This window comes from Podarcis muralis, chromosome Z (assembly GCF_964188315.1).
Source record: "Podarcis muralis chromosome Z, rPodMur119.hap1.1, whole genome shotgun sequence".
NCBI classification, from domain to species: domain Eukaryota; kingdom Metazoa; phylum Chordata; class Lepidosauria; order Squamata; family Lacertidae; genus Podarcis; species Podarcis muralis.
Genome location: NC_135673.1, coordinates 15,213,669 through 15,241,229, shown reverse-complemented (window position 1 = coordinate 15,241,229; position 27,561 = coordinate 15,213,669). Strand labels below are relative to the sequence as shown.

General features: G+C 44.5%; 1 protein-coding gene across 5 annotated transcripts in view; it reads left to right on the top strand.

The window, feature by feature from the left end:
• LOC114588941 (uncharacterized) overlaps window positions 1-27,561 on the top strand; it is a 131,907-nt gene that overhangs the window by 66,476 nt on the left and 37,870 nt on the right. For all 5 annotated transcript variants that reach the window (XR_013391451.1, XM_028714754.2, XM_077922766.1 and 2 more), the window contains 2 exons: window positions 20,999-21,098; window positions 22,990-23,218. Coding sequence is in view for 4 of the 5 variants with exons in the window: in XM_028714754.2 (XP_028570587.2) it covers window positions 20,999-21,098; window positions 22,990-23,218 (329 nt within the window). In the remaining variant the exon portion in view is untranslated. The remainder of the gene's footprint in view (window positions 1-20,998; window positions 21,099-22,989; window positions 23,219-27,561) is intronic.

Sequence of the window (27,561 nt, the reverse complement as noted above, 5' to 3'; positions counted from 1 at the left end):
CTTAGTTTCTCAAGGGACATTTCAGCTTGCCTCAACCTCTTGCTCCTGCATCAAGGCATAAAATCTGGGAATCGTAGGTGTAACCTATGGCATTGGAAACAGGTTTATGAACATAAGAAGACCCTGGCTAGTGGGTCAGGCAAAACGACCAGCTGGCCCTGCCTCCTGTTCTCCCAGTAGGCTGTGTTTATTTCTGGGGGTACACATACCCCTAAACATTTTGTGAATCGTTGTACTTTTGTCCACTGACTGTATTTATTTCCCCCAATTTGAACTATAAAATGGTAATTTTCTTGAGTCAAAATGAGAGTACCCCTAAACATTTTTAAAGAAAAAAAGCACTGCCAGTAGCCAACCAGATGTCTCAATGTTGAGGCAACAAGCAAGAGATGCATGCACCGTGTTCTCCCCACTTGTGATTCCCTGGTATTCAGAGGCAGACTGCCTCTGATACTGGAAGCGGAAAATAAGAAGAGCTCGGCTGTTGAATCAGGCCAAAGGCCCATCCAGTCCAGACTCCTGCTCTCACAGTGAGCAACAGTGGGAAGCCTGCAAGCAGGATCAGGGCACAACAGCCCTCTCCTGGCGCTATGATCTGACAGATTCTGACTCTGGTTGAGGCCTGACATCACTGCTCTGCTATCAGACCAGGCCTGGTGTCTGCCACCTGGTGTCAAGCATGTGGACAAGGCTTTGTAGTATTGGCGATAAGCCACCTTTGGGGCTGAAAAATGTCAACACAAATGTTCTGGTTTAATCACACAGATGTGTTTCCCCCCCCCCCCCATGTACAAGCATGTACACTGTTCAGAAGAAGCTCTTCAGATGGATCACACATTTAAAAGAAAAAAGAATTAGAGGAGGTTAAAATACAGCTGCCCCTGTTATTATTCCTCCCCCCTCTAATAAAACCACAGCGTGGAGAGGCGCAGTGGTGTCACCATCTAGTTTTTCATCCTCTAGTTTTTCCCTGTTCCTACTGCTTTTCTCCAGCTGTCGGCGTCATCCTTCCCCTCTCGCTTTGATCTATTAGTTTGCCACAGAAATGGGGTTTATAAATCATTCTAATGCAGCCCCAGGAAAGACGGTGCTTAGTGCCGAAAGATATACATCGTGGTTAACAGCCACGGCAGGGAGGAAAACTCCTGCCTCGGAGCTGGGCTTTGGCGACAGGTTACTGATAGTGTTTGTACTTGCTTGTTTTTTGTTTTTTGTTTAAATGTCTGGCTGTGTGCCACCAGGGGCAGGACCACAGGGAATGTCCCCTGCCCTTCTCCGTAATATTTCAAAACTTCCTCTTCTGCTGGCCCAGGTGAAGCCGCTTGTGATGACTCACAAAGAAAGCAAAGCAGCGTGGGAGGAGGCAGGGGTGTGATGGGACGCCTGCAATGCAGTGGCATAGAAGGAAATGCCACTGGGAATAAACTGGCGATTGCTCTTTTGCAAAATGAAAAGTGCAACGTTTTCCTTCCTTTAATTAAGGGAGTGTGCAGGTTTGACCTTTTTTTTTTATCTAATTAATCGGCTGTTTTAAGAGTTGCGGTCCTGCCTCTCACAGGAATATTTAGGGCCCTATAATATGGCCTATTATTCATTTAAACTTTAATTTAACCAGATTCCCTCTCTATCCGCCTACCTTGCAGCCCTGTCTTCTTAATTAGTAATTTTCTCTATCATATGCAATTATATGCACACTTTACCTGAATGTATGCAATAATAATAATAATGTGCACACATTATTTGGCTGCAGAATTGCATTGCAAAAGTCAGAGCAGTGCAAATTTTCAGTCTGCCTTTCGGTCTGCATACTATTTTCAGTCTCCATCCCTGCCCTTCAGGTAGGCTCTCCAGAGGCATGTAGCTGAAACACCTACTGGAAAAGGAGTGTGAGAATAGATGGCCTGAAGGTGGCCTGAGCCAAAAGGGCTTATCTTAATTTTTAACATAGAAAGCAGCTTTATACTAAGGCAGAGCCATTGGTCCATCTAGCTAGTATTGACTGCACTGACTGGCAGTGCCTCTCTGGGGTAGAGCCCTCCTAGCTCTACCTGGAAATGCCATTGGGGAACGAACCCAGGACCTTCCACATGCAAGGTAAATGTTCTCCCACTGAGCTATGGCCCTTCCATTTACGAGTGAACCATATAGATTTTATTAGTGCCCAGGGTCTTGTGGTGGGAAAAGCAGAGAGAGGCGTCCCCTCCATTTTGCTATTGGGTGGTTCTTCCATGATGCTCTCTGTCATGTCTGATCTCTAACAGTATGAGGGGAAAACAAGAATTTTGAAAAACACTGGCTGTGGGTCCTCAGAGTCCTGGGCTGCTAATAAAAAATATTGAAGGTAAGTATTGAATCAGACAAAATGTCTCACTTTGGGCACTGCTGTGCAACCTTCAACAAAGCCTAAACACATTCTCCCCTCACCACCACTGCCTGCCCATGCACAACACACACACATACACAATCCCATTGCCACCCATCTGTCCATCTTCTTGTTCCTTATAATTGCCTTGTTATTGCCAATGGCATGGACACACATCAGATGCTCTCCAGAGACACCCAGGGGAACTATTGTTTCTTAGCTAAACCAATAGCTCCTGCAATAACCCCCTGCCATTCCCTTTTTTGTTGAATAACTCTCCCACTTTCCTTTGCTGAACGGACATAAAGACACAACTGAAGTTTTGGATTTATGGCTTTCCTTGGATGAAGGGTATTTGGTTCCTACCCCCATAACTATTCAGAGCGAGCCCAACCCAATAGTCAGTGCAAACCCCTCTCCAGGGCAGACTAATCTGATGTTTTCATTTATTCAAATTACAAGATGATTCTGACTAAACATTAGAACTTTCTGGTGGCAAGAACTGTTCAGAAAATGGTGGACTCTCCTTCACTGGAGGTTTTCCAACAGAGGTTTTTCCAACCTGTCAAGGATTCCTTAGCTGTGATTTCTGCATTGCAGGGAGGCTGGGCTAGATCAGGCTTCCTCAACCTTGGCCCTCCAGATGTTTCGAGACTACAGTTCCCATTACCCCGACCACTGGTCCTGCTAGCTAGGGATCATGGGAGTTGTAGGCCAAAAACATCTGGAGGGCCAAGGTTGAAGAAGCCTGGGCTAGATGATCATTGGGGGGGCACATTTCCAGCTCCATAATTCTATGATTCTGTGAAAGAATGGTTGTGCTTTGATTTGAATGTTGTTTCAGAATGTGTGAAGTACTACCTATTAAATGCAGCTATTTTTAATTCCTGCCCAATCCTCACCTTGGGCAGAAAAACATATTGACCCTGCCCTGTTGTTTTTTTCACTGCAAACTGGGGCAAGTGTGCACAGTCTGAACCACATAGCTTGCCAAAAGTGGCTCAGACTGCACCCACTATCTCCATACACATCTTTATGCAAAGGTGATCAGTTTGGGATGCCAGGAAGGGAAAGTGGAAAATCAGATGTATGGGGTGCAATCCACTAGAGCATTCACTAGTTTCCAGTAAAATCCCTATATATACACAGTAGGTCACTGTGTTCTGCAATATCGTTTCTCTTGAAGTCCCAAAGATGTCAGAAGCATACTCCACAGTAACTTGGAGCAGGGCCTTCAGTTTGGTGGCCCCTATTCTGTAGAAGAGCATTCTCCCCTTTGATACACCTAGAGGGCAGAGGGTTGGCAAAAGATGAACTAAGAAAACAGCAGGATAGATGTTACGTTACATGACCTCACACATAAGAAAGACAAGGCCATATGTCTTGTCTGCCCATCAGTCTTGGATGCCTTAGTTGAGATTCGTGAATTGCAGGGGGCTCGACTAGATGACCCTTGGGATCCTTTCAGCTCTTGATTCTATGACTGAGTATTCATCCCCTCATTTTTTAATATAGATATCTATAGATATCGATATATAAAACACACACACATATACGCACATATATATGATGTTGTTATTTTGGCCCTCCGTGCCTTTATGCTCAGATGAAAATAAATAAATAAATAAATACAGATCTTCCATTTCCTCCCTAATTTGTAGTCTTCTGGTGTTAGCCAGGCTTATAAGACACATGCTCCCAATTAGCTGCTTCTCTTAATTTAAATGCTTCATAAATTATCTCCTGCGCTGGTGGATTATCACTTCATAATGCGAGTTAGCATTTAAATAAATAGCGGCGATGTAGAAAATTAGAGAGGTTTACAGTCTGGAGGCACCAACGTAATGAAGGGAAACAGCACACCAGCTGAATGAGGCTTTGCGAAGGGTGGAGGTGGGGAAGGCGTGTGAAGGAGATGTTTCTTGGCCGCCCAAGCTTCAAGGACCTGAAACTTTAGCAGGGCCAGTGCTGGGCTGCTACAGTGACTGTTAGAACAGGCCTAGCCACAAACTCCCCACATTCTGCTCCGAGGTTACCCTGAGAATTCTGCGCCTGAAATAAGTTAGGCGAGCCGAATGCAATGTTTACTTACACTTTGCTTCGCTAATGAGCTGGTACATAATGTACCAGTGGGATGCCGTTTGCCTAAGCTACCGTTCCCAGAGTGGTTTAACTGTCAATCCCTCTTCCCAGGAAGTTATGGGAATTGTAGCTCTGTGTGCGGAATAGGTTGCAAAACAACTCTCAGCACCCTTAGCAAATTGCAGTTCCCAGGATACTTTTTGGGGGCAGCCATGACTTTAAAGTGATATGATGTTGCTTTAAATGTGTAGTGCAGATGGGTACTTAGTTGGCGACAACCCAATATTCTGACGCAGCAGTAAAAATTCAGCATTGCTGTTTATCAAGAGCCTGAGCAAAAACTGCATTTCTAAATTGGTACCTAAAACTATGCCAATTAAGAGCCTGGTGAATATGGTTTCATAATGCGGGTGCCACGGCCACAGCGCTGGGTTGCCCCCAAGATTTGGGGGTGCCACAGGCCACATGTGTGTGACGTCATATGTGGGGGACCAGTGTGGGCCTGGCATGAGGTTGCACCGACCTGCACAGCAACTCCTGACACCACACAGGCCGGTGCAGCTTTCCATTGATGCTGCACCAACCATGCTCGAAGCAATGCTTTGGCCTCCTCCACCCCCTCAGTATTCGTGGGGGAGGCTGAGCTACCTGCTAAGGAATATTGAGGAGGCTGGCAATACCTCCACCCCCTAGAATTGGCATGCCTGGCCACAACACAGAAGACCTTGCTTGTTTATGTGCATGTATGAGTCAAACTAACAAAACGTATTCTCTAAATGTAATCTATGGTCGCCGCCAGCCTGCAGGTTTCAAATCTGGGACCTTTTCAGTGCAAAGCATGTGCTCTAACAGTGACCTATTAAAGGGACAAGTATGTATGCTCTGACTGAGAAGCAGAGATGGACAAATGTGTACTTTCTGTTTGTTTCTCCCAGTTTCAGTTTCCCCCCAATCTTAAATTAAATCTTCCACATTAAAAAAAACAAAACCTCACGAAAATACACCAGCATTTAAGTGTGAATTTCTCTCAACAAACATTCCAACCTTGGTTGGGGTCCCTTCCACCTCTGCTGTGATTCTATTTGAATGCAGTTTTGAGCAATATACACGTTGTTGAATTTTTCAAGCCTTGGTATAATTTGATTTGATTTGATTTATTATATTTCTATGCCGCTTTTTATTCAAATGAATTCCACAGCGGCTTACAAACAATAAATAATAATAATATTACAGAATGTAATAGAACATCACACATACAGCATAAGTCATATAGAATAATTAACAAATAAACAATTTGTGTCCTCCATCATGGAGAGCACGTGTTGCGGTGAGATCACCTAAACTGCCTCCATGTTGTGGGGCGGGACCATTTGGATAGCCACAACACCCCGTTGGTTGCCCCTCGGTTGCTGGGGCAGAAATTTGACCTGTTGGGTTGTTTATTGGCTACCAATGGGCTATTTAAGTTGCTTCACGTTGCTGGGAGCTTCCTCTTCCTTGCAACATGCACCGCATCACCTGCCTCCCCTCCCTATATTTAGGGTTGTTCTTTTGGCCTTGCTATGCCTGTCTAGGGGTCGTCTGTTTTGGAGCAAGGGCCCAGTAGGAATTTTGCCATTTGGCTGTTTGGCTGTTGCCCTCTGTTTTTTGCCTACCATGTAGCAAATCGTCACAACTTTGTAAGGTTGGCGGTTAGGCATTGGTTCAATGTTTTCGGAGGGGAAGTGGTTGGCTGTGCCTGCCCGTCCATTTGCTGCTACTAGGGAATTCCATTAAAGGAATCCAGGGGCTTGCCTTGCTTTTGTGGCTAGGGCCACGCCAGGGTCCCTGTGAGCATTTGGGGTGAGCTGAGAGACTGAAGCCAGTTTCATGCTTCCCCAGAATGCTTTCTCTTACTGACCTCTGGTGGTGCCCAGTTGTCAGTCCTGTTCCTGCCACAGTGCAGGTTCAGGTAGTCTGGAACCATGCCTAAGCAACCACTCAAATGCTGTAAAAATTTGGCCAAAATTATTGCCAAAACAAACTAAAATTTTGTGTCTATTGTGTACTTATTTGGAGGTGGTTTTGGGAGTCTTCACACGCAATTACAATGTAGAGGACACTGAAAAATAAGTTAAACATCACAATTAAACCAAAAGTCATATTATATAATTAACAAATCAATACAGCATTTATAATCTATAAAACAATATTAAAAACATTAACAAACTAGCAGCCAAAAATAAACTAAGCACTGTTGAGTTCATACACACACTCTCCACACCCCATAGCTGTCAACTTTTCCCTTTTCTTGCGAGGAATCCTATTTGGAATAAGGGAATTTCCCTTAAAAAAAGGGAAATGAACTATGCCACACCCCCATGACTCGTAATCTTTCACTGGAGGGGAGGGCAGCACAGATTAAACCAACCAACCAACCAACCAACCCCCCATGGTAGCTCCCTTGTGAAGGTGTCTGTGGATGGAGGGTGGAGCAAGGCAGGTGGAAACAGCCATTACTTTCCGACCAACACAGAGTCTTTCTCCTCGCATAATGCCTTTTTGCATGTTATTTCCAACAATATACAGTGGTACCTTGGGTTACAGACACTTCAGGTTACAGACTGCGCTAACCTGGAAGTAGTACCTTGGGTTAAGAACTTTACCACAGGATGAGAACAGAAAGCGTGCGGTGGCAGCAGCAGGAGGCCCCATTAGCTAAAGTGGTACCTCAGGTTAAGAACAGTTTCAGGTTAAGAACGGACTTCTGGAACAAATTAAGTTCGTAACCAGAGGTACCACTGTATGTATTTTCATGCACACTTTCCCCTAATAAACACATTTTTGGGGGTCCAAGAACTGCTTTGTAAAAATTCAGGGAAGTGCAAATTTCTAAAGATTGCTTCACATATTGGTTCAAGAAGTGTGAATTAGATAGTTCCTCATCAAAATGCAAAAATAATTTAATTTCTCCTCTGTACCTAGAACTGGCAACCCTAAACCTTCCTAAAATGCAATAAATTTGCCTGTGTCCATTAAATTGAGACTTGCACTTCCCTGGAATACACAGTCTCATTTTCCGCCTATGCTTGCAAAGCCATACCCCACAGCAATGTACGTTCAACATGCCAAAATTTCACAGACTGAGCTTGATGGGCAACAGCACACACCCTGCTCATTACACCTTTTTTAGTGATCGTGACATTCTAATATGTCAAACCACTTCGCGTGGAAGTAATGCAACTAATAACTTTTTTATTCATGCCTGAGGGTTGGACTTTGGTTGCAGCTGTCACAGGATGTGTGTGACATTTTTTCTCTCTCCATGTTTTTTAAAAAACACACACATGCACACCATGATTTTGACACAACAAGACCTTCTGTTATGCCTGCAAGTTGGGGACTGCGAGATAAAGCAGAGTTCCACGAAGATGTCAGTATTAAACCTTGGGCGAATTTTTAAGTGGTTGTAAGTTGGTTTGCTTTCAGGGAGTCAATTTAACACACACACACATTTTAACACTCAAATACTAAGATTTGCAGCACCAATTGATGGACTGACTGATGCGTGGGCCATGAAAGGCCAGTCACTTGGGTAACAGGAAGTACCCCTTACACAAAGAGCCCTGTTCCAGATTTGCAGCTACCTCCATTGAAGGTACAAGGTCTACCTCAAATGTCACTGGTGGAACTACAACAGGCTCCCCCCCCCCCACTGCTTCAGTCACACAGCCGTAAGAGATGAGCAACTGTTGCCTTGAATCAACTGTGGTCTAAGGCTTTGGCCTACGCCTTCGACTGTGAGATCAGACCTCAGAGCCCTCTTCAAGAAGGGTTCATGTCCAGTTTGCAGGCTTCCCACAGGTCAGCCACTGTAAGAACAGAATGATGGGCTAGATGGACCTGTGGTCCATCCAGCAAGTTCACATGTTTTAGCTAAGTTTTACTTAGAGTAGACCAATTTACATTAAGGAGCCCAAGCCAGAAGCATGCCTGGGAGTGAAGATTCAAGATGCCACTTTGAAAGGGGCATGTTCCACCCTGCCAAAAAGCAAAATTAAAAAATCCTAGCGGATGTCTTTCCCCCCATAAAGTCTGCTCTTTCCACACCTTGTATTAGAACAGACAAGTACTGGGCTCATTGCTATACTAGGGTGATCTGTCCCCATGGGACTGCTTGCCTCTCGCTGTTCTCGTCCCTGTCCCCACACTGTGGCACAAAATCCAGGGACTTGGCAAGGGGCAGGGCAGGTGGTGTTTGCATGGAGACAGTGTCTCCCTTTAGCTCTGAGCAAGGCTCCCTAACCTTGGTCTGCCATTTGTTGTCCCCACTTCCCGGGGCCTCTTGCGCTGCACAGACAAGACTGTCAAAAGCAGGGAGATATAACCCGCTCCATAACACCTCTCCAAAGGCTTTGGTGTCTATTAATAGTCCAGCCAGAGTCATACAGCTGTCTGGGACTGGACTGGGTGCCAGGGGTGCTGGGGAGAGGAAGAGAGAGAATGGATCTCACAAGGACTGGAGAAGAAAATATCTATTTCTCTCACTGATCTTTCCAATCATCTTTCCTTCCATCTGTGGTTTTTTTTTAAAAAAAAATACCCCTTTCTTGTAAAAGGATTGCAAGTGAGGCGCATTTGTAAGCTGCATTTTAATAAGTCAATATGAAAGCTCAAAATTATTTAAAGCTTCTTAAATAGGATTATATTTGATTTCTTATGGGAATTGTGGGGTACAAGGCTGCTGGAGGCGGGGTCCTTCCTCTGCCAGTTTTGTTACGTTAATAAAACACTAACGGTCAGGATCCAAAGCCGCACCCATTGGCTGGCCAGCTTGCTACGTGCTCCTTGCTCCCACTAGAGGCAATGGTGGCCACCAAATTGGATGTCTTTAAAAGAGGATTAGACAAATTCATGGAGCAGGAGAAGGCTATTAGTGGCTCCAATCACAATATCTGTGTTCTCCCTTTCCCTGTCAGAGGCAGTAATGCTTCTGAATTCCAGTTGCTGGAAACCACAGGAGGGGAGAGGGCTCTTGTGCCTGAGTCCTGCTTGTGGGTTTCCTACAGACTTTTCAGTGGCTACTGTGGGAACAGGATGCAGGACTAGATGGGCTATTGGCCTGATCAAGCAAAGCTCTTCCTATGTTCTTACATTATATGGAATTTGCTTACTTTTTACTCAAACTCCCATGATTTACCCACCCCTATAGCTGGTGTACTGTCCACGCTGCTGCCCAGACACTTCTCTGACTGACCTGGCAAACACAGTCACAGGTGCAATATCTGGAGCAATCTGGGTCCAAATTAAAGCAACTGCAGGCCCTGGGCTAGGGGACCTTGGGAGGCCCAAACCTGATAGCATTTGATCATAAGAAACAAAACCACATTCTCTTCTTTATCTATGCAATGAAAACAGAAAATTGCTGAAATTTTAGCATTAATAAAATGATTGTTTATAGATTTATAACCCTTAATAAGTTAACGAAAGTATGGCATTAATGAAGATGTTCACATGGACCATTCACATACCAGTGTTTCCCAACCTTGGGCCTCCAGCTGTTTTTGAACTACAACTCCCATCATCCCTGACTAGCAAGACCAGTGGCAAGGGATGATGGGAATTGTAGTCCAAAAACAGCTGGAGGTCCAAGGTTGGGAAACAATGACATAGACCATACACTACATACAGAGTCAGAACAGTTTCTCTCATGCTCTCTTGGATGCAGACTTATCAATTATATCATTAAAATCAGCAAGCCACAATTTATTGTTTTCTATGCAGAGAATGCTTAGATCACACAACAGATCTTGGGACGTTGCTGACCACAGATCACTCTTTTTAGTCTAGAAAGGGATCTTTCGCCAGTACCATTTGTAACCAGTTAAACACAGCAACAATCTGAAAAGTGTTTCCACATTTGGAAAAGCTGTCGAATTTTCTCCTAGAATATGTCAGGAGTGAGCTGGTAGTAAATTACACCATGCACACTCGACGTTGTCCCACCACCAGTCCCCGGGCTCTAAACCTTTCTCTCTTGGTGGTTCCCCAGCTGGTTCCTTCCACCATTTCTCTGAGCTCAACCAGTCCATGACAATATTATTTGATATATATACTGGTGGCTGAAATGTATTTTTTCTGGTTGAGCTTATTTGATGTACAGGTGGAAGTGCAAGGGGGTAGGTTTCTCCATTTACTTTGGTGGAATATAATAAATTATTTGAGCAGAACTGGGCTTGGTTCCATATGTTCGCTTCTAGGTAGGAGGTCCAACCCAGTGCTGACATTCCAATGGACCTTTCTCAATTCAGAATATTTCCTCGTTATTCAGTGTCATCCAGAAACCTAAATCATTATTGTCTCTGAAATGTCACTAGTAGCATGAACAGTTGGTATTTTTGTGTCTGCAACACTTGGACTTCCTTTAATTCTTTAAGACGGTAATGAACATGAACTGCTTCTTTTGGTGTAACTATCTTGTAGTATGTTCCTTCTGCACCTTGTATTAATTCTTTGACTGTAGGTCAAAGGTCACTTCATTGTCATTTTCTCCTCTCCTGAAGTTTCTGTACCTGTAGTGGTAGTTACTGGCAACAGTTCTCATCGAAGTTCTTGGGAGGCTGCATTCTATAAATGGTTGACTGGTTGTTCTTTAGTCTGCTCAGACTGCTCAGTGTAGTCTACTTGATTTTCTTCCGTTTGTAAACATGAGTTTTCCGTATCAGAGGGATTATGTAGGACTGCTTCTGCCTGCTGTACAAAGCCATATGACGGGATTAGCTTTAAACGTTGAAGTATTTCCTGCTGCTCTTTTTGCCGCTTTTGTTTACTAGCACCACTTTCCTATCCCTTACTCATTATTATTTTTACAAAAAGTAAGGATTAAATATTATTGTGATTCACAATGATATAAAAGCCTCACTTGTTCTCGAAACACACTCTCTAATGATAGACAGTGATCTCTAATGATAGATTGCTACACAGGTGGCTTTATCATCATTTGGTTCTGAGTAGCTTTAAGGCCTCCACAAACTTTATTGAACAGCAAGTATGCACTTGTGCAACTGTTATACCGTCATAGACTCGTACATCACATGTTTAAAGTTACTAAGCAACTGGGCCTAGATAGTAAAGTCTTGCTGTCAATTTCCGGTGCACAGACCTTGCCAATTGCCAGTGCACAACACTAGGCGTACAAAAATATTTTTAAAAAGTTATTTCTGCTTAGAAGCACCCTGTTTTCAAGTAGGAAGTTAAAGTCTTACCAATCCCCTCTCCTATTCACACACATACACACAAACACACAGAAAGAACCTGTTCTTAAGTGCTTTTCTGTCTTGCTGGCCCTTTAAAACCGAATTCCTAAGAGTTCATTTGCATTTAGATCTCCTTTGGTTCCTTCTCATCTGAAGACAAATCCTCACAAAGGCTGCTTAATTAGACCAAATTAGATTTCCACCCAGTAGCTTGTCATTCATTAGAAAAACCCGCTGTTCTTTTTCACTCTTCTCTCCTCCCCCCCTCCGCCACCCCCACTCTCTCAGTAATTACAGCCTGGTCTAGTCATTCCCACCCAACCCCATCTCAAAATGTTCACTTCAGATTCAAGAGCTTGTGCTCAGTGTGATATAGACAAGAGGCAAGATTCAGCCAGCCCGCAATAAGCCTGCCAGTTTTGAGAGTCAGATACAGGGGGATGCAACAAGCGTTCTTTTAGCCATAATGGGCTATTCTGTTTTTGTAAGCCCTCAGCAATTAAGTCTGTGATCCTCTAGGCAGTCTCTCCAATGACTGTGAGGCTACTCCTCAGCCAAGGCAGCCTTTTAGTAATTTCACTTCATTAAGGCAGCAGATCTTTTGGTAATTTGGCAGCCTCGGAGCTAAATTCCAACTATTTTCTTCTGACACAATCGAATATGGACGATGATTGTTCATCTGCCATCTGCTGCATCAGGCCATTAGCCCCATCTAGTCCCCACAGTGGCCAGTCAGATGCCCTAATGGGAGGCTGGCAAGTAGAACAGGAGCACAACAGCATTCTTCCTGCTTGCGATTCCCAACAGTGGAGGGAGAACATAGCCATTGTAGCTAGTAGTACATTACTAGTAACCATTGGTAGCCTTTTCCTCCATGAATTTGTCTAATCCTCATTTAAAGCTATCCAAGTTGGTGGCCATCATTACATATTGTGGGAATGAGTTCCATAGTTTAACTACGCACTGTGTAAAGTACTGTCTTTTGCCTGTCCTGAATCTTCCAATGTTCTTGTTCATTGCATGCCTTTGGGTTCTAGAAGCTTATCTCTATTCACCTTCTTCACACTATGAATAAATGTTATACACCTCTATTATGTCCTGCCTTATTTACCTTTCCTCTTTTCCCAAACTCAGATGTTGTAGATTTTCCTCAAAGGGGAGTTGCTCCAACCCCTTGATAATCATAGTTGCATTTTTCTCAGCATTTCCCAAACCTACAGTATCCTTTTTGAGAAGAGGCAACCAGAACCGTTCGCAGTATTCCAAGTATGCTTGGACCACATATTTGTACTGGTTGGCATCCGCCTGTCTCAGGAGACAATAAAAGAGTGTGCCTTTGGGTGTGAAGTCAAACCGTTAGAGAGTTGCAGTACATACTATGACTGTAGAGACTGATACAGGAGATACGCGTTTTGTTGCAGCTGGGGCAAATTAAGGTGTCTGGTTGTGCTGATGCAGGTGTACCATGGCATTTCTTCTTTCTGCGCTCCTACCAGTCATTTCTCCTTTGTCTCCAGGCACTGTGGTTGTCTACAAGGGATTCCCACACGGTGGGATAATGTTGCCAGCCTTCATGTCCTGTTTGCAGACATCTTTGTGAAAATAATGTATATAAAATTTCATTATAATATGGGGGGAATACTCACAAAAATGTGTATTCTAGAAGGGCATCACTAAAATGTCGGTGCATTTTAACCAGAGCTTTCTAAAATAATAATGATTAGAAGCCAAGGTGAAAACATGGCAAAGTGAACTCAAGATGGTATCATGAGAAAATGAGGAAAACCAATATTGAGAGATCTGTCCCTCCCTAATACAAGGATATATTAGCAGCAGTAATAAAGAACTGCTTCTTTTTAAACAACACACAACATGCGGTGGTGGCCACACACACTCCCTTTTTATGCCCGCATATTTGATAAAACGACCGTCCCCTTCCAAACCATGAAACCTTTCCTTCTTCATCATCTAACTAAACCCGATGTGCCGTGTTACAGTTCCCTCAGGGACGCTCTCCAACACATGCCTCTCCACACCCCCACGCTTTGTAGCTCTCCGCCTTCTCCAAGTGTAATCAAACATCAAGCTAAGTAGCAAATAAATCTCTCCATCTCATAAGCTGCGCAGCGAGATCATGTAAATGCAAATGAACGGCTTGATTTCAAGCTGTTGTGGAGGAAAGGAGGCGGGGTGGGTGGGGGAAGACTTCGGGCCTTTGCTCCGCCTGGCATGGACCCGTAAATCAGAAATAATAATCGTAATGGGAGCATGATGAGGAGTTTGACTATGCAAGGGAGTGTAATGAAATAATAAAAACACATCCGAAGCAGAGCAGAAGGGAAGGAAACAAGCAGGGCTCTTGAACAGGTTAAGGAATGGTGTGACCTCATGGCTTGCAGAAGCTTCTGATGAGGGACAGACCCATTTAGGGGTGAAGAAAGACGTCATATTTAAAGAGATGTTAGAGCAGTTTCTTTACCCACATCGTGAGCATGGCTGCCTCCTGACTTCGCAACATGTATGGCAGATAGGCTTTCCATCACTCTAAGCGCTAGCGGCTGTATCCAATGCTAGTCCTACTCAGATTAGACCCACTGAAATGCATGGATTTCAAAATTAGCCAGACCCATGAATTTCAATGGGTCTGTTACCATCAGACACAGCAACCCTAAGTGAGTTGTCAGTCTCACGCACCCTAACCCCATGCATTTATCAGTTTGTAGTTTCATCATCTGCCTCTTCTTCTTTTTTTTAAAAAAACAACATTTTAAAAATAGTGACAACAATGCTCTGGGGATTAGTGGAAAGTGAATTGGTGATGTAAGGGGCACTAGCCAGTTCACACCAACCACTAGCTTCTGGCCATTGCTGCAAGCACGCAGAACACGTTTTCCTCAGTACCACCACAAATCTCAACCCTGGTATCCTTCTCCCAGACGGTACATGCAGACAAAGGCTCTGCCTTGTAAGTAAGACAGAGATACATATTCAGTCAGATGATGGTGCAGGCTCAGCAGCAGACACAGTGCTCAGAAGTTACACTTCAGAAGCAGGGCAAGCAGTGGATGGAAGCAATGAAGATATCCCAACAAGTTTCGGAACCCACCTGCGACACTTTAAAAGACAAAGTGGGGCACACACATCATGGAAATGTTGGTGTTGGGATTGCGAACGTGAGCTCTGTCAGAGAGGGTGGGTCTGCTTCCCCTGCAAAGGCGTTGCCTGGTTATAGGCGACAAGGTGTTCAACTGCTGTCACCATCTCCTGTTCAGACTCCCCCCATAGCTGTTCTGAGCCCTCCTGAGCCTTCACTGAGGCCTCCTGCTCTGCAGAAAGAATGTCCTGAGCTCCGCTGGATTAGGCCAATGGCCCATCTAGTCCAGCATCCTATTCTCACAGTAGCAATGCAGATGCCTTCAAGAAACTTGCCAGCAAGATTTGAGTACAAGAGCACTCTCCCTTTCTGGGGCATCCAGCAACTATTTTTTTTTATTTCGAAATATATTTTATTGAATTTTAATAACAGGCTGCAGAAAAAGGAAATGAAAGAAAAACAGTTTAGGAATATTAAGTTGATACGATTACCAATAAGTAAATATAGGACACAGCTGGGTGATTTACTGAATTTATTGTAAAACATCCCAGAAGGAAACGGATGTGCAGTTTATGATTACAAAAGGTTCCATGGTAGAAATCAAAACAATCACAACTATTGATTTCAAAAAAAGACGAAATGTAACCTTAATGCATATTAAATCATTTTACTTTAAAAACAAACATATTTAACCAAGTTTAATTATGAGCAGCATAAAGGACTTCTTAAATGTGTCCTGAATCTGCCAACATTCAGCTTCATTGGATGCCCACAAATTCTAATACAGTCATACCTCCACAAACATCCGCCCCATCAATCGTCTATTTCGGCGGACATCCGTGGCAAACCTTGAAGTACTGGAACAGGTTACTTCTGGGTTTGCTGCTTTGCGCATGCACAGAAGCGCAAAACTGCTCCATGCACACGCACCAGAGCGATGTTTTGTCGAGCATCTCTTTCATCGAGCGTCTGGGGCTCCGGAATGGATCCCGGATGCTCGACGAGGTACCACTGTACAGTGGTACCTTGGGTTACAAACACATCAGGTTACAAACACCTCGGGCTACAAACACTTCGGTTTACAGACTCCACTAACCTGGAAGTAGTACTTCGGGTTAAGAGCTTTACCTCAGGATGAGAACAGAAATCGCGCACTGGCAGCACAGCAGCAGCAGGAGGCCCCATTAGCTAAAGTGGTACCTCAGGTTAAGAATGGTTTCAGGTTAAGAACGGACCTCCAGAACAAATTAAGTTTGTAACCGGAGGTACCACTGTTTTATGAGAGAGGACGATAAACTTTTCTCTATCCACTTTTTCCATACCATGGACAATTTTACCAACTTCTAACCTCTCACTCACTTTTCCTAAAAGTCCCACACACTGCAACCTTTCATCATAGAAGGGTCGCCCCACCCGTTTTCTGAACATCCAACCCCACAAGTACACAAGGTCACTTTTCAAGGAAGCAGTAGTGGTTGCAGCAGCCTACAGGACGCATTTGGATGGGTTATGGGTTTGTTTTGTTTTTCCTCTTGTTTCATTATGTATTTTGTGTTTTTATTTTGTGCTTTTATGCTATGAACTGCCCTCAGATCTTCAGATGAAGGGTGGTTTTTACAAATAATAAATAAATAAATATATATATAAATTTGAAATCCTGGACCCACTTGATTTCATTTGCTTTTCTTTCATTCGTTTGTTCATGTTTTTTATTTCCCTCCAAATATTAACCCCTAACTTTGTAGCAGCTACAAAATAGTGCTGCAGAGAGCTGTTAGTCTGGGGGCACTCACTGCAAATCTAGAAACAGCCTTTTTGAGGATTTCATCACATGCACACATTTTGCCTACAACGCAAATCTTTTGCGAAGTCATTTTCTCTTGTTCTGTTTTCTTTTGGTATGTTCCTTTCAAGAATATGTGCATTTTTAAGGCACACCTCAGTATATGAACTTTTGTACCCATTACTAGGCTGGAGACCCTGCATCAAACAATCAAGGAGAGGGAATGGAATGGAATGGAATAGACTGGCTGGCATACCCCATACCCCAACATTGTATTGCACTTGTAGATGTAAACGGGCCACTGCAAAGAATTGTATATGCATGCATTAGGATAGGTAGCTGACCCGTGGAGTTTTGCAGGTCCGAGAGCAAGAGAGGTCCTGGGTTCAGTCATCTGTATCTCCAGGTTGGGCTTGGAAAGCCTCTCAGCCCCAAACCCCGAATAGCTGCTGCTAGACAATGCTGAGCCACTTGGGCCATTAGTCTGAGTTGGTATAAGGCAGTTTCCTGTGCTCCTGTGTCTTACTGGAAGGTCTGTAGCTAAGAGCACAGGAGGTTCCATGTTCAATTCCTGGCATCTCCAGGAAGCGAGAATAACCCCTGGTCTGAGCAAAACAATCTAAAGCAGCACCCTGTGTTCCTATAATAAACAGTGGAAATCTGGCATTAAATTTTAGGTTCCCTAAAGGTTCTGTCCCCTTCTACATTTGAGGCAGGATGTCTCCAAATGTGGCCATATAAATAGTGTTTAGGAGGCTCGATTGCCATCATCGAAGCCATAAAGGGAGCAAAGCTTTCAGAAGGTGCCCAGAGAAAATTATTAGGCCCGCCTGGAAGATAGCAAGAAATGGGTTTTAATTACAGCGGAGAGAGTGGAAATAAGGCAGCGAAATTACATCTTAATTAGGTTTAATGAAGTTGTCTGTTGGTGGGGACAGCTGTCAGGAGAAGAAAGCGGGGGAATCTGCATTCTAGCCAAAGCTGGTGAAAAGATGAAGATGAGGCCAGGCTGCTATAGGGGATGAGGTGGTGGATGTGGCTGGAAAGAAGGCTGCCACCTTGTGTCACATTGCAGTACTTCCCTCTGCCATTCTGCACATCTCACTGATGCTAAAGATTAACCCACCAGCTTTTTTGTTAACCAGAAACTGAAATATCACTACATTGTGTGTCTCTTAAAATTCTGCAGTGTTCCTGGGTCACTGTGGATGCTCTCATAATTGATCTGCAATTTGGCTCTTGAACTGCCCTGTATAAAACAAAGTTCCAAGTTTTCCCATTAACAATAACAGGGAATCTAAATGCAGCTGTAATTTTCTTCTGCTTTTGGCCAAAGTGGATGAAATGTACAGGCACATCATGCTCACTGGGTGTGATCTTGAGCCAGTCACTGACTCTCAGGCTAATTTACCTCACAGGGGGTTAAAAGGGGAGTGGGAGAACCACATATACTACCTTGAGCTCCTCGGAGGAAAGGTATGATATAAATGCAATAACTTAACAAAATGTGGAATAATAACAAGAAGATACAAAAATGCATATTAAAAGAAATTGCTTGCAAAAAATATATATATTTGTCAAAATGGCAAAGTTCTGTTGATTTGAATAAATGCTGCCAAATTTTCATAAGTACTTTTTTTTAAAAAAAAGCAAATTGCTGCAGAAAGGCGGAGGACTGAATTTAAGATTGGAAAAATGAGACACCAAAACTGACAGATCCTTCCATCCCTATTCACGAACATGGGCCATCCTGAAGGCATTGCCCTCCCAGGCCTCCTGTCAAACCACTCCGCCAAAAGCCTCTGGTCTGGTCTGGCTCTCCCCAGCCCTGCCCTCCCCTTTAAGACAATATGATGTCATTATGAGGGCTAATCTCTGGCTGGCTTCACCATGGAGATCCTGGTCAAGGCACAAAGAAGTGATCAGAGGTCACTTAATCCCACAGACACCACAAAGCCAGGGTACACAGAAGGGAATAAAAGGAGTTAATTTTAAAACTAAATAAAAAGAGGCCAGCTATTGTGTGCCCACTCTCCCCCCCATGCCCTCTTTTGAGCCTTCCTCTGGCCACCCCCATATTGTCCTTCTTCCCCCGCTTCAACTTGTCCATCAGTTGGTGTTTTAGTGACTTTTTCTGCCTGCGAAGGGTGGGCCCTTTGTAGGGACTCACACACAGTGGCATAGCGTGGGTTGTCAGCACCCGGGGCAAGGCAAGTAATTTGCGCCCCCTAACCCATGGAGAGTGAGTGAGTCAGGTAGAGTCAGAGAGCTGTGAGTGCGAGCGCCCCCCCCCCCCGATGTTGCGCCCGGTGCGGCCGGCCACCCCTGCGCCGCCCACGCTACGCCACTGCTCACACAAATGTTTTCATGGTTCTAGCGCAATTTGGAGGTCTTCTTTGTAGGGTTGTAGCTACAAGGGGAATCTTTGAGTCGGGGTCTAGCTGCTTTGGATCAAGAGCAGCACGGATTTTGTGAGGAGAGGTTGTGTAATGAAGTGGCTAGAGTGTCTGACTAAGACGTAGAAGAGGTCCTGCACTCGGCTGTGAAGCTCACTTGGGTGACTTTGGGCCAACTACTGCCCAGATCGTGGGGGGCAGAGGGAGAACCACATATACCACCTTGAGTTCCTTGGAGAAAAAAGGGTGGGATATAAATGCAATAAACAAATTTTGCAGATCTTGTGTGGGTTAGACAGTTTCTCTGGGAATATTTCTTTTAAGGTTTTTCTCTTTTGTCCTAGGGGGAAATGCAGCCACAATACAGATTTTCATCTAAATATTCTCTGCCATATTTTTCTGTGTGGACACCACCATTTCCCATACATATGAACCCATGCACACAAATCTCTCAGGACAATGCTAGGTTGATGGAGAGGGAGAGAGTGCAAAAAAGAAAGACAGAGCTGTTGTGAAATTGTTGCTTCTAATGGTGACCAAACCAAACCAACCAAAAAAACCCTTGGAGATTTTTTTTCTGCCTCTGTAAAAAAAATCAAAATATTTTCCAGCTCTGCTAGATCATGCCAATGGCCCATCTAGTCCATCATAGTGGCCAACTCTTTTAAAGTCATTCAAGTTGGCAGACATCACTGCCTATTGCAGGAGCAAATTCCATATTTAAATCTTGTGCTGTGTGAAAAAGTCCTTCCTTTTGTCTGTCCTGAATTTTCCAACATTCAGCTTTATTCAGATGTCAACTGAGGTCTAGTATTAATGAGAGGGCGAGAGAGAAAAAATTCTATATACACTTTCTTCATGCCATGAAATAATATTTGAAAACAGATGCTGGGATGGGTTGTAGCTCAGTGGCAGAGCACCTGCTTTACATGCAGAAGGTCCCAAGTCCCAGGTTGAGTCCCTAAAGGTATCTCCAAGCAGGGCTGGGAGACCTGTCTAAAGTCTTAGAGATTCATTGCCAGTCAGGGATAGAGATTGCAGAGGTGGATTGGAATAAAATGTGGGCTAAAAACCCACTAAAATCAGTATCAACCTGGATATGAGAAAATACATTTAAATTACTACACTGATGGCATTTGACACCATTACATAGTGTAGTTATATTAATAAAACTATCCCACCATTGTACTGGAGAGGCTGCAATAGTATAGGTACAACATTTCACATGTGATGGGTGTGTTGAACATATAAAGCCCCTCTGTCAGAGGGTGTTTACATAAATGAGGTATATTACGGGTCAACATGTGGAATGTACTCCAAATCTGGAATTGTTAACTATTTTCAAACAAGGGCAATCTGACCTTTGTTATAATGAACTAATCACTTTTCTTTTAGCAGTGGCACGCCTAATAGTGGCACAGAATTGGAAAGAATGGGAAAATCTGTGTATCTCTCATTGGAAACAGACTGTATGGTCTATTCTGTATCAGAGGAATTAAAAAAGAGATTAAGTGCATTGAATGCTACAAATGAAATATGGCATACTTTTATAAAATACTTTATTGATAATCCTAAAGAATGGCAACTACCAAAATCACAGATTGGACTTTGCCAAACTTATCTAGATTGATCTGTCCTGGAGCGGGGTTGGGCAAGTTGGTCTCAGTGTAAGCCAGCTTCCTCTGTTCCTATTTGGAAAGGGGCCATAGTTCAGCAGTTAAGCATCTGACCAGCATGCAGAAGGTCGCTTCTTCAATCTCCAGCAGCATCTCCAAGAAAAGCTGAGAAAGATAGGTATTGCCTGCAATCCTTGAGAGCCACCGCCAGTCAATCTAGACAATACTGAACTAGACAGACCAATGGTATGACTCAATATAAAGCAGTTTCCTATGCTGAAGCAGAGCCTTGGCACTAATCAGGCATTTCTACATGTGAATTTACTTTGTGTGATTTATTCTGCTCACAGCTAATGAGGGTTTCATGACTGCAAATAAGTTATTTAGCTGGTAGAATATTTAAGATGACTGTTTTTACTTCTCTTTGCAGCCAGAGCTTGGGAAACCCCGCAGAAGTTGCTACACTCTCCCCGGCTATGCTTTCAGCTATGGGTTATATTTGCATGGGCTGGACGGAGGCGTTGCCGAAGGTAGGGCCATAAGGATGCATTTTCCTGTTAATTTCCGCTGATACATTTTCACCTTTCCACACTTTTCAGAGGAAGAAAGTGTGCTGTCTTTTGCATTTTTGTGATTTCCTGAATTTCTCTTTTCATGTGGCATTATCCTGGGCCCCCAAAACATCATTTAAAAATTGTGCATTCGTGGATGATATTGAACTCAGAGTGGTGTCTGGGGACAGGGAGGTGCTATACCATCCCATTTTCAGTGCTCTACTGAAGTTCTGGGATGCAGGTGGTGCTCTGGGTTAAACGACAGAGCCTAGGACTTGCCGATCAGAAGGTCGGCAGTTCAAATCCCCGCGACGGGGTGAGCTCCCATTGCTTGGTCCCTGCTCCTGCCAACCTACCAGTTCAAAAGCACATCAGAGTGCAAGTAGATAAATAGGTATCGCTCCGGCGGTAAGGTAAACGGCGTTTCTGTGTGCTGCTCTGGTTCACCAGAAGCAGCTTAGTCTTGCTGGCCACATGACCTGGAAGCTGTACACTGGCTCCCTTGGCCAGTAAAGCAAGATGAGTGCCGCAACCCCAGAGTCGTCCACAACTGGACCAAATGGTCAGGGGTCCCTTTACCTTAGCTTTACTAAAGTTCTAGGGAGGATGCACTGCTTCATTCCCTGTCAGTGTATGTCCCGTAACTTTCTGCTGAAATCCTGTAACTTTTTGTACCATAAATGTTTAGGCAGTGGGCAGGGGGCATAGGTAGTAATGTGGTAATGTTGTGGAAGTGGTGTAGTACAACTAATGATGTGAAATGATGTGCAGACAGTCCAGTATGAATCCAGCATGGGTATGTTACTATTGCATCAATGGTATACTGCAGCAAACACCCATGTAAAAGACCCTAGTTTTGAGAGGCCATTCACTGTGCATGGTATTCCCCATTCTTAGGGCTAAAGTAGAAGGGATGCTATTTATGTATACAGACACTGCATGGATGATTTCTGTCTTGCCCACCCCCACCCATATATATATCTCACACAACACTAATAGTGCAACAGTGGGAAACCAGGTCCACCCCTGGGGGGGGGGGGGAGCCTCAGGAAGATTGTCTCTAGCTTAGACTTCTCGCTGACAACTAGCTTTCTATGTGCTGGGAGTTCTCTCTCTCTCTCTCTCTCTCTCTCTCTCAGACACACACACACACACACACACACACACACCATAAAATTTATATACCACTTCATTGTAAAAACAAAATGGAAAACTTCAAAGTGGTTTATCAAAAGATTAAAACAATGAGATTATCAATTTAGATGATCAAAAACAACTATTTGAAACATTTAAAAAAATCAACAACGCTAAAAACCAGATTAAAACAAGTCAGCATTCTATATATCTGTATTGGTTTGCCCGTACAAAAAATGTTTTTAGCAGATGCTGAAAAAAGTTCACTCAAGGCACTTGCCTGATGTCAACAGGTAGGGTGTTCAAAAATTCCAAAATATATAAACACAAATACAAGCACACAGTCCTCAACCTGAAAGCTATACAGTTCGTGAACTGCTTTAACCTCAACCACCACCCTGTCTGCCTGGCCAGTCTCTGCACAGGAACAGCTTCCACAAATACTCTTCACTGCATAACACAAATACAGCCATACCTTGGTTTTCGAACAGCTTAGTTCACGAACAACTTGGAACTTGAACACCGCAAACCCGGAAGTAAACAAACTTTGCCTCGGAAGCTGAACGTCTGGCATGGCTTCCATGGGTTCCGATTGGCTGCAGGATGCTCCAGCAGCTTCTGCAGCCAATCAGAAGCTGCGCCTTGGGTTTCAAACGTTTCAGAAGTTGAACAGACTTCCAGGACGCATTCTGTTCAAAAACCATGGTACGACTGTACTGTTGTCTCCCCATAGCCATTGGCCACTGGAATTCTATGAAGCCCAAGAGCATTCCGGAGAAGGAGAGGCCCCGCGACCAGAAGGCCTGCAACAGCCGAGCCGTCAAGGCCGGCTTTGTCACAGCACACGAGAGCAACCTGTACCGCAAGCAAAAGGACATCCGCCTCTGCGAGGATGATGAGAGGCGCTTCAAGAAGACGCCTCCGAAAGTACCTGCGGACATGACATATGGGAGGCCAGCACGGTGAGCAGAAGAAAGTGGGGCACCTCCTTGAGGGATTCCACAGAGGGGTAGCGGTGAAGAAACTGATTTTATTCCCCCTGTTATTTACCTCTCTCTTTTTGTATGCTCCAATCTCATATAATAGAGGCTTGGGGGATTGGGCGAACCCAGTACAGTGGTACCTCGGGTTAAGAACTTAATTTGTTCTAGAGGTCTGTTCTTAACCTGAAACTGTTCTTAACCTGAAGCACCACTTTTGCTAATGGGGCCTCCTGCTGCCGCCGCGCCACTGGAGCACGATTTCTGTTCTCATCCTGAAGCAAAGTTATTAACCTGAGGTAATATTTCTGGGTTAGCGGAGTCTGTAACCTGAAGTGTCTGTAACCTGAAGCGTCTGTAACCTGAAGCATATGTAACCCGAGGTACCACTGTAGTGTCTTCCGAGTACCAGCAAGGCTGCACTCAGCAGGATGGGGCAGGGTAAGCCAGAAGTGGTGAGGTCAGGGGAACTCCAGGTTGGGATCTGTTGAGCCCCCACAGGGCTGCCGCAGCACTCCAGAACTCCACTGACATCCCCGCTGACAGAGATTGGTATGAATTCATGGCAAATGCAGTGGAGATATAGTCTGGTAATTCTTCTTGGGGCTGATGGCAGTTGTAGTTCAGCAAGGTCCGGATGGCTAAAGGTTCCCTGCTCCTGGTACAGACAACACAGAGGGAGATGGATCAATGGCCTGACAGATTTCCTGTGTTTATCAGAAGCATCTATAACTCAGTGGATGAGCATCTGCTCTGCATGCAGAATGTCCCAGGTTCAATCTCTTACCAGCTACAGGAGGGGAGAGTACTCGGGCTCAGATCCTGATTATGGGTTTCCCACTGAGGCATCTTGGTTGGCCACTGGATACTGGACTTGAAGGGCCATTGGCCTGATCCAGCAGCCAGGCTCTTATATTCTGCATACCTTGTAAAATGCCAGATGGGCGGGTTACAAATACAGGTAATTAAAAACTTATTATTATTATTATTAATATTATTCCTTGCATGGTGCCGGGTCAGCTGTGATGTTACAGATCTCACGTTTTAAAGTGGGGGAGAGCAAACTGCTAATAAAGTTGGTTTTTCTATTTAAAAAAGGGAGTGGGTGGGAGGGAGGGGGAGGAAATGGCTGGAAAAGGAAGATGTGATGAACGACAGCAAGTATTTTACCCGATAGCAAATGGGCTGCGCCTATGCAAATTGAATGGATTTTAAAATGGTCTTTAATGACAATTTTCGTCGCAGGCATTAACATTAATTGCAGCCAAATGAAAATGCAGCATTAGGTTGCTGTTAGCAGCAAATGCCCTGGCTATAAAGCTTTATCTTGATCAGAAGCAGCCGTCATGGGGATGACAAGGCCGACCGGTAAATTGCAGGCAGAATAGCTCTTACACCGCACAATGATCCCCCGAAGCAGGCTGGAATCAGCATCAATTTCCCTTTATTTCTTCATAAACGGAGGTTAAATGGCTGCCCGAGAGACCAGCAGGCATGGTTTGAAAGTTTGCTCCCCCCCCCCGCCCGCCCTTTTAAAGAATAAATATGGCAAAATCCCAAGTAAGGCCAAAGTGCGGGATCTGACAGAGAAGAGGGGGAGCTATTAATTTAAAGTTATTATGCCCTATCCCGGATAGCCTTTAATAGCTACCTTTTATGCAGGCCAGCTGTATTTATCCCCTCGCTTTAAAAGCATGTTATAGACCAAATCAAATTACTGGCTCATTAGACCCACTTTAGGTTAAAAAGGAAAGAAAACTGGGGTGGGTGGTATTTAACCCATTCCTCTTCTGAGTGGCAGGTTTAAGAGTTACCACCAATGGAGAGAAGTGCCTGCTGGGCCAGATGCCGGTCACATCCTCACCATACATTTAAAAGCACATTTAAAGCATAAGGACAACCCTGCTGGATCAGGACAATGTTTAGTTCAGCACGCTGTCCTCACAGCAGCTGGCTAGAGACCTGTGGGAAACTCACAAGCAGGATACCAGCACAAAAGCCCTCTCTCCTCCTCTGGTTTTCTGTAACTGTCATTCAGAAGCATATGCCTTCCCTACAGAGAATCTTGGGAACCATAGTTTACCCGCAAAGAGCTACAGTTCCTGGCACCCTTAATTAAACAACTGTTTTGCACGCAATTCTTATTTACTTTATTTGCAGTGGAGAGAAGGGCTGTCACCCTGAGGCAGAGAATCTGCCTTTCATGCAGAAAGTCTCAGGTTCAATCTTAGTCAGGGTGGGAGTTTCCCTTGCCTTAAACCCTGGAGAACTGCTGCCAGTCAGTGTAGATAATACTGAGCTTGATGGATTGATAGTTTGACTCAAGGTAGTGTGGCAGTATCTGCCGTGCATGCAGAAGCTTCAAGATTCAATAGCTGGCATTTCCATGTAGACCTGGGAAGTGGAACATTCCACCTGAAACCCTGGAGGGCCACTGCCAGTCAGGGCAGACTACGGCTAGCCAATGTGGGGCCCTGCAGATTTTGCTGGACTGCAACTCTCACATCCATGACCACAGTGTAAGGCACCACAATGAACACCCCTGAACTAGAGGGATCAGTGATTGGACTCAGTATAAAGCCTCCACCTGCGTTTCCAAGAAGGGTCGTAGCTCAGTGGTAGAGTATCTGCTTTCCATTTAGAAGGTCCCAGGCTCAATATCTAGGTAGGGCTGGAAAAGACCCTCATCTGAAACCCTGAAGAGCCACTGCTAGTCAGTGCTGACAGTACTGAGCTAGATGGGCCAATGAACCAACTCTGCATAATGCAACTTACGTTCCTGGAAAGGGCCGGTAGTTCAGTAGCATAGCATCTGCTTTGCTTTCAGAAGCTCCTAAATTCAATCCCCAGCATCTCCAGGCAGGGCCAGTAATATCTCCTTTCTGAAACCCTGGAGATCCGCTACCTGTCAGGGTTAGCAGCACTGAGCTAGATAGGCCAATGATCTGACTCAATTTAAGGAATCTTTCTTTGTTACTATGTTCAAAGCAGTTCAGAGCCATAAAACAGTGAACAACATCAGTTTAAAATGTTTAATTGTGTTTCTAGCCTTCTGAGGGCACCTTAATTGTGATAAACATCCCACTGAGACCCAGGATGGTTTAGTGTTTAGAACCAAGACCTGAGAAACCAGGGTTCAAATCCCCATTCAGCCATGAAGCTCAGTGGGTGACCTCGGGCCAGTCACTCACTCTCAGCCTAACCTACTTCACAAAGCTGTGGAGATAAAATCGGGAGGAAGAAAACCATGTATAGTATAGCTCCTTGGAGGACAGGTGGAATATAAATGCAAAATGAGGAAAGACTGCAGTATTTGGGACATTTTAGTTTAGAGGAGAAGTGAATAAGATGTGACATGGTAGAAGTTGATAAAATGATGCATGACATGGAAAAGTGTATAGAGAAAAAATGGGGGGGAAATCTTACATTGAATTTCAGTTTATAGGCATTTTTGATAAGGGTGACTCCTCCTACTGGAAAAAGGCAGTCTTAAACTTGCAACATCCTCTCTAGAGAGGTGGAGTCATACTGTCTCTCCAGACTGAGTAGCAGCGGAGCAGAATAACCCTCAAGCAGGTGCCCATACATCAAACCAATCACTGGAGTTCAGTACAAGAAAGGAAGGACACACACACACAAGCAAGCAATTTGGCAAAAACACAAAAGGTAACGCCCCAGGGCTCCTCTCCATACCAATCTGCAAACCAACAGCAACTGCCTCTAGTGCTGACAAATGCTGCAATGCGTTGAACCATGATGTGGGCCTTCAACCCTAGCTGAATGTCTCTGAGCTCCAGCACGTTGAAGCTGAGTTAGGTCTCCTGAACCACCAGACACCCTGAACCACATGGGACCCTAGATGTGCCCCACATCTGAACAGGCTTGCATCAGATGTCATGGTCACTACTTGGGGCACTTCCAGACTGACACCTCCGAAAGATATTGCAGAGGATTCAAGGGGAGGTGTTTGTTTCCCTCTAGCAATTGCAGCACCTGACGAGCCTTTCTTAATAAAGGCAGGAAAGCCTTGGCAGAGAGCAACCAAAGTTGGTTCTTAACCTCAGCCACTTCCTCTTCTAAGGGGGGCCTCTCCCTCTTGACCTACCTACCGCCTGAATGGGAGGAACAGACGTTTTAGCCCATTTTGGTGGCAAAGGAGGCCTAACCAGAAAGGAGTCCTGGGACCTCAGGGCTCAGGTGCAAGCAGGAGGAGGAGGAGGAGGAGGAGGGGTATCAAGCCGTATCTTGTGAATAGATCCACTTTTCCCTATGCCTGCATGTGGACTGCTTGTGTTTGTGTTTACTCTTATGGTGATGAAGCGTAT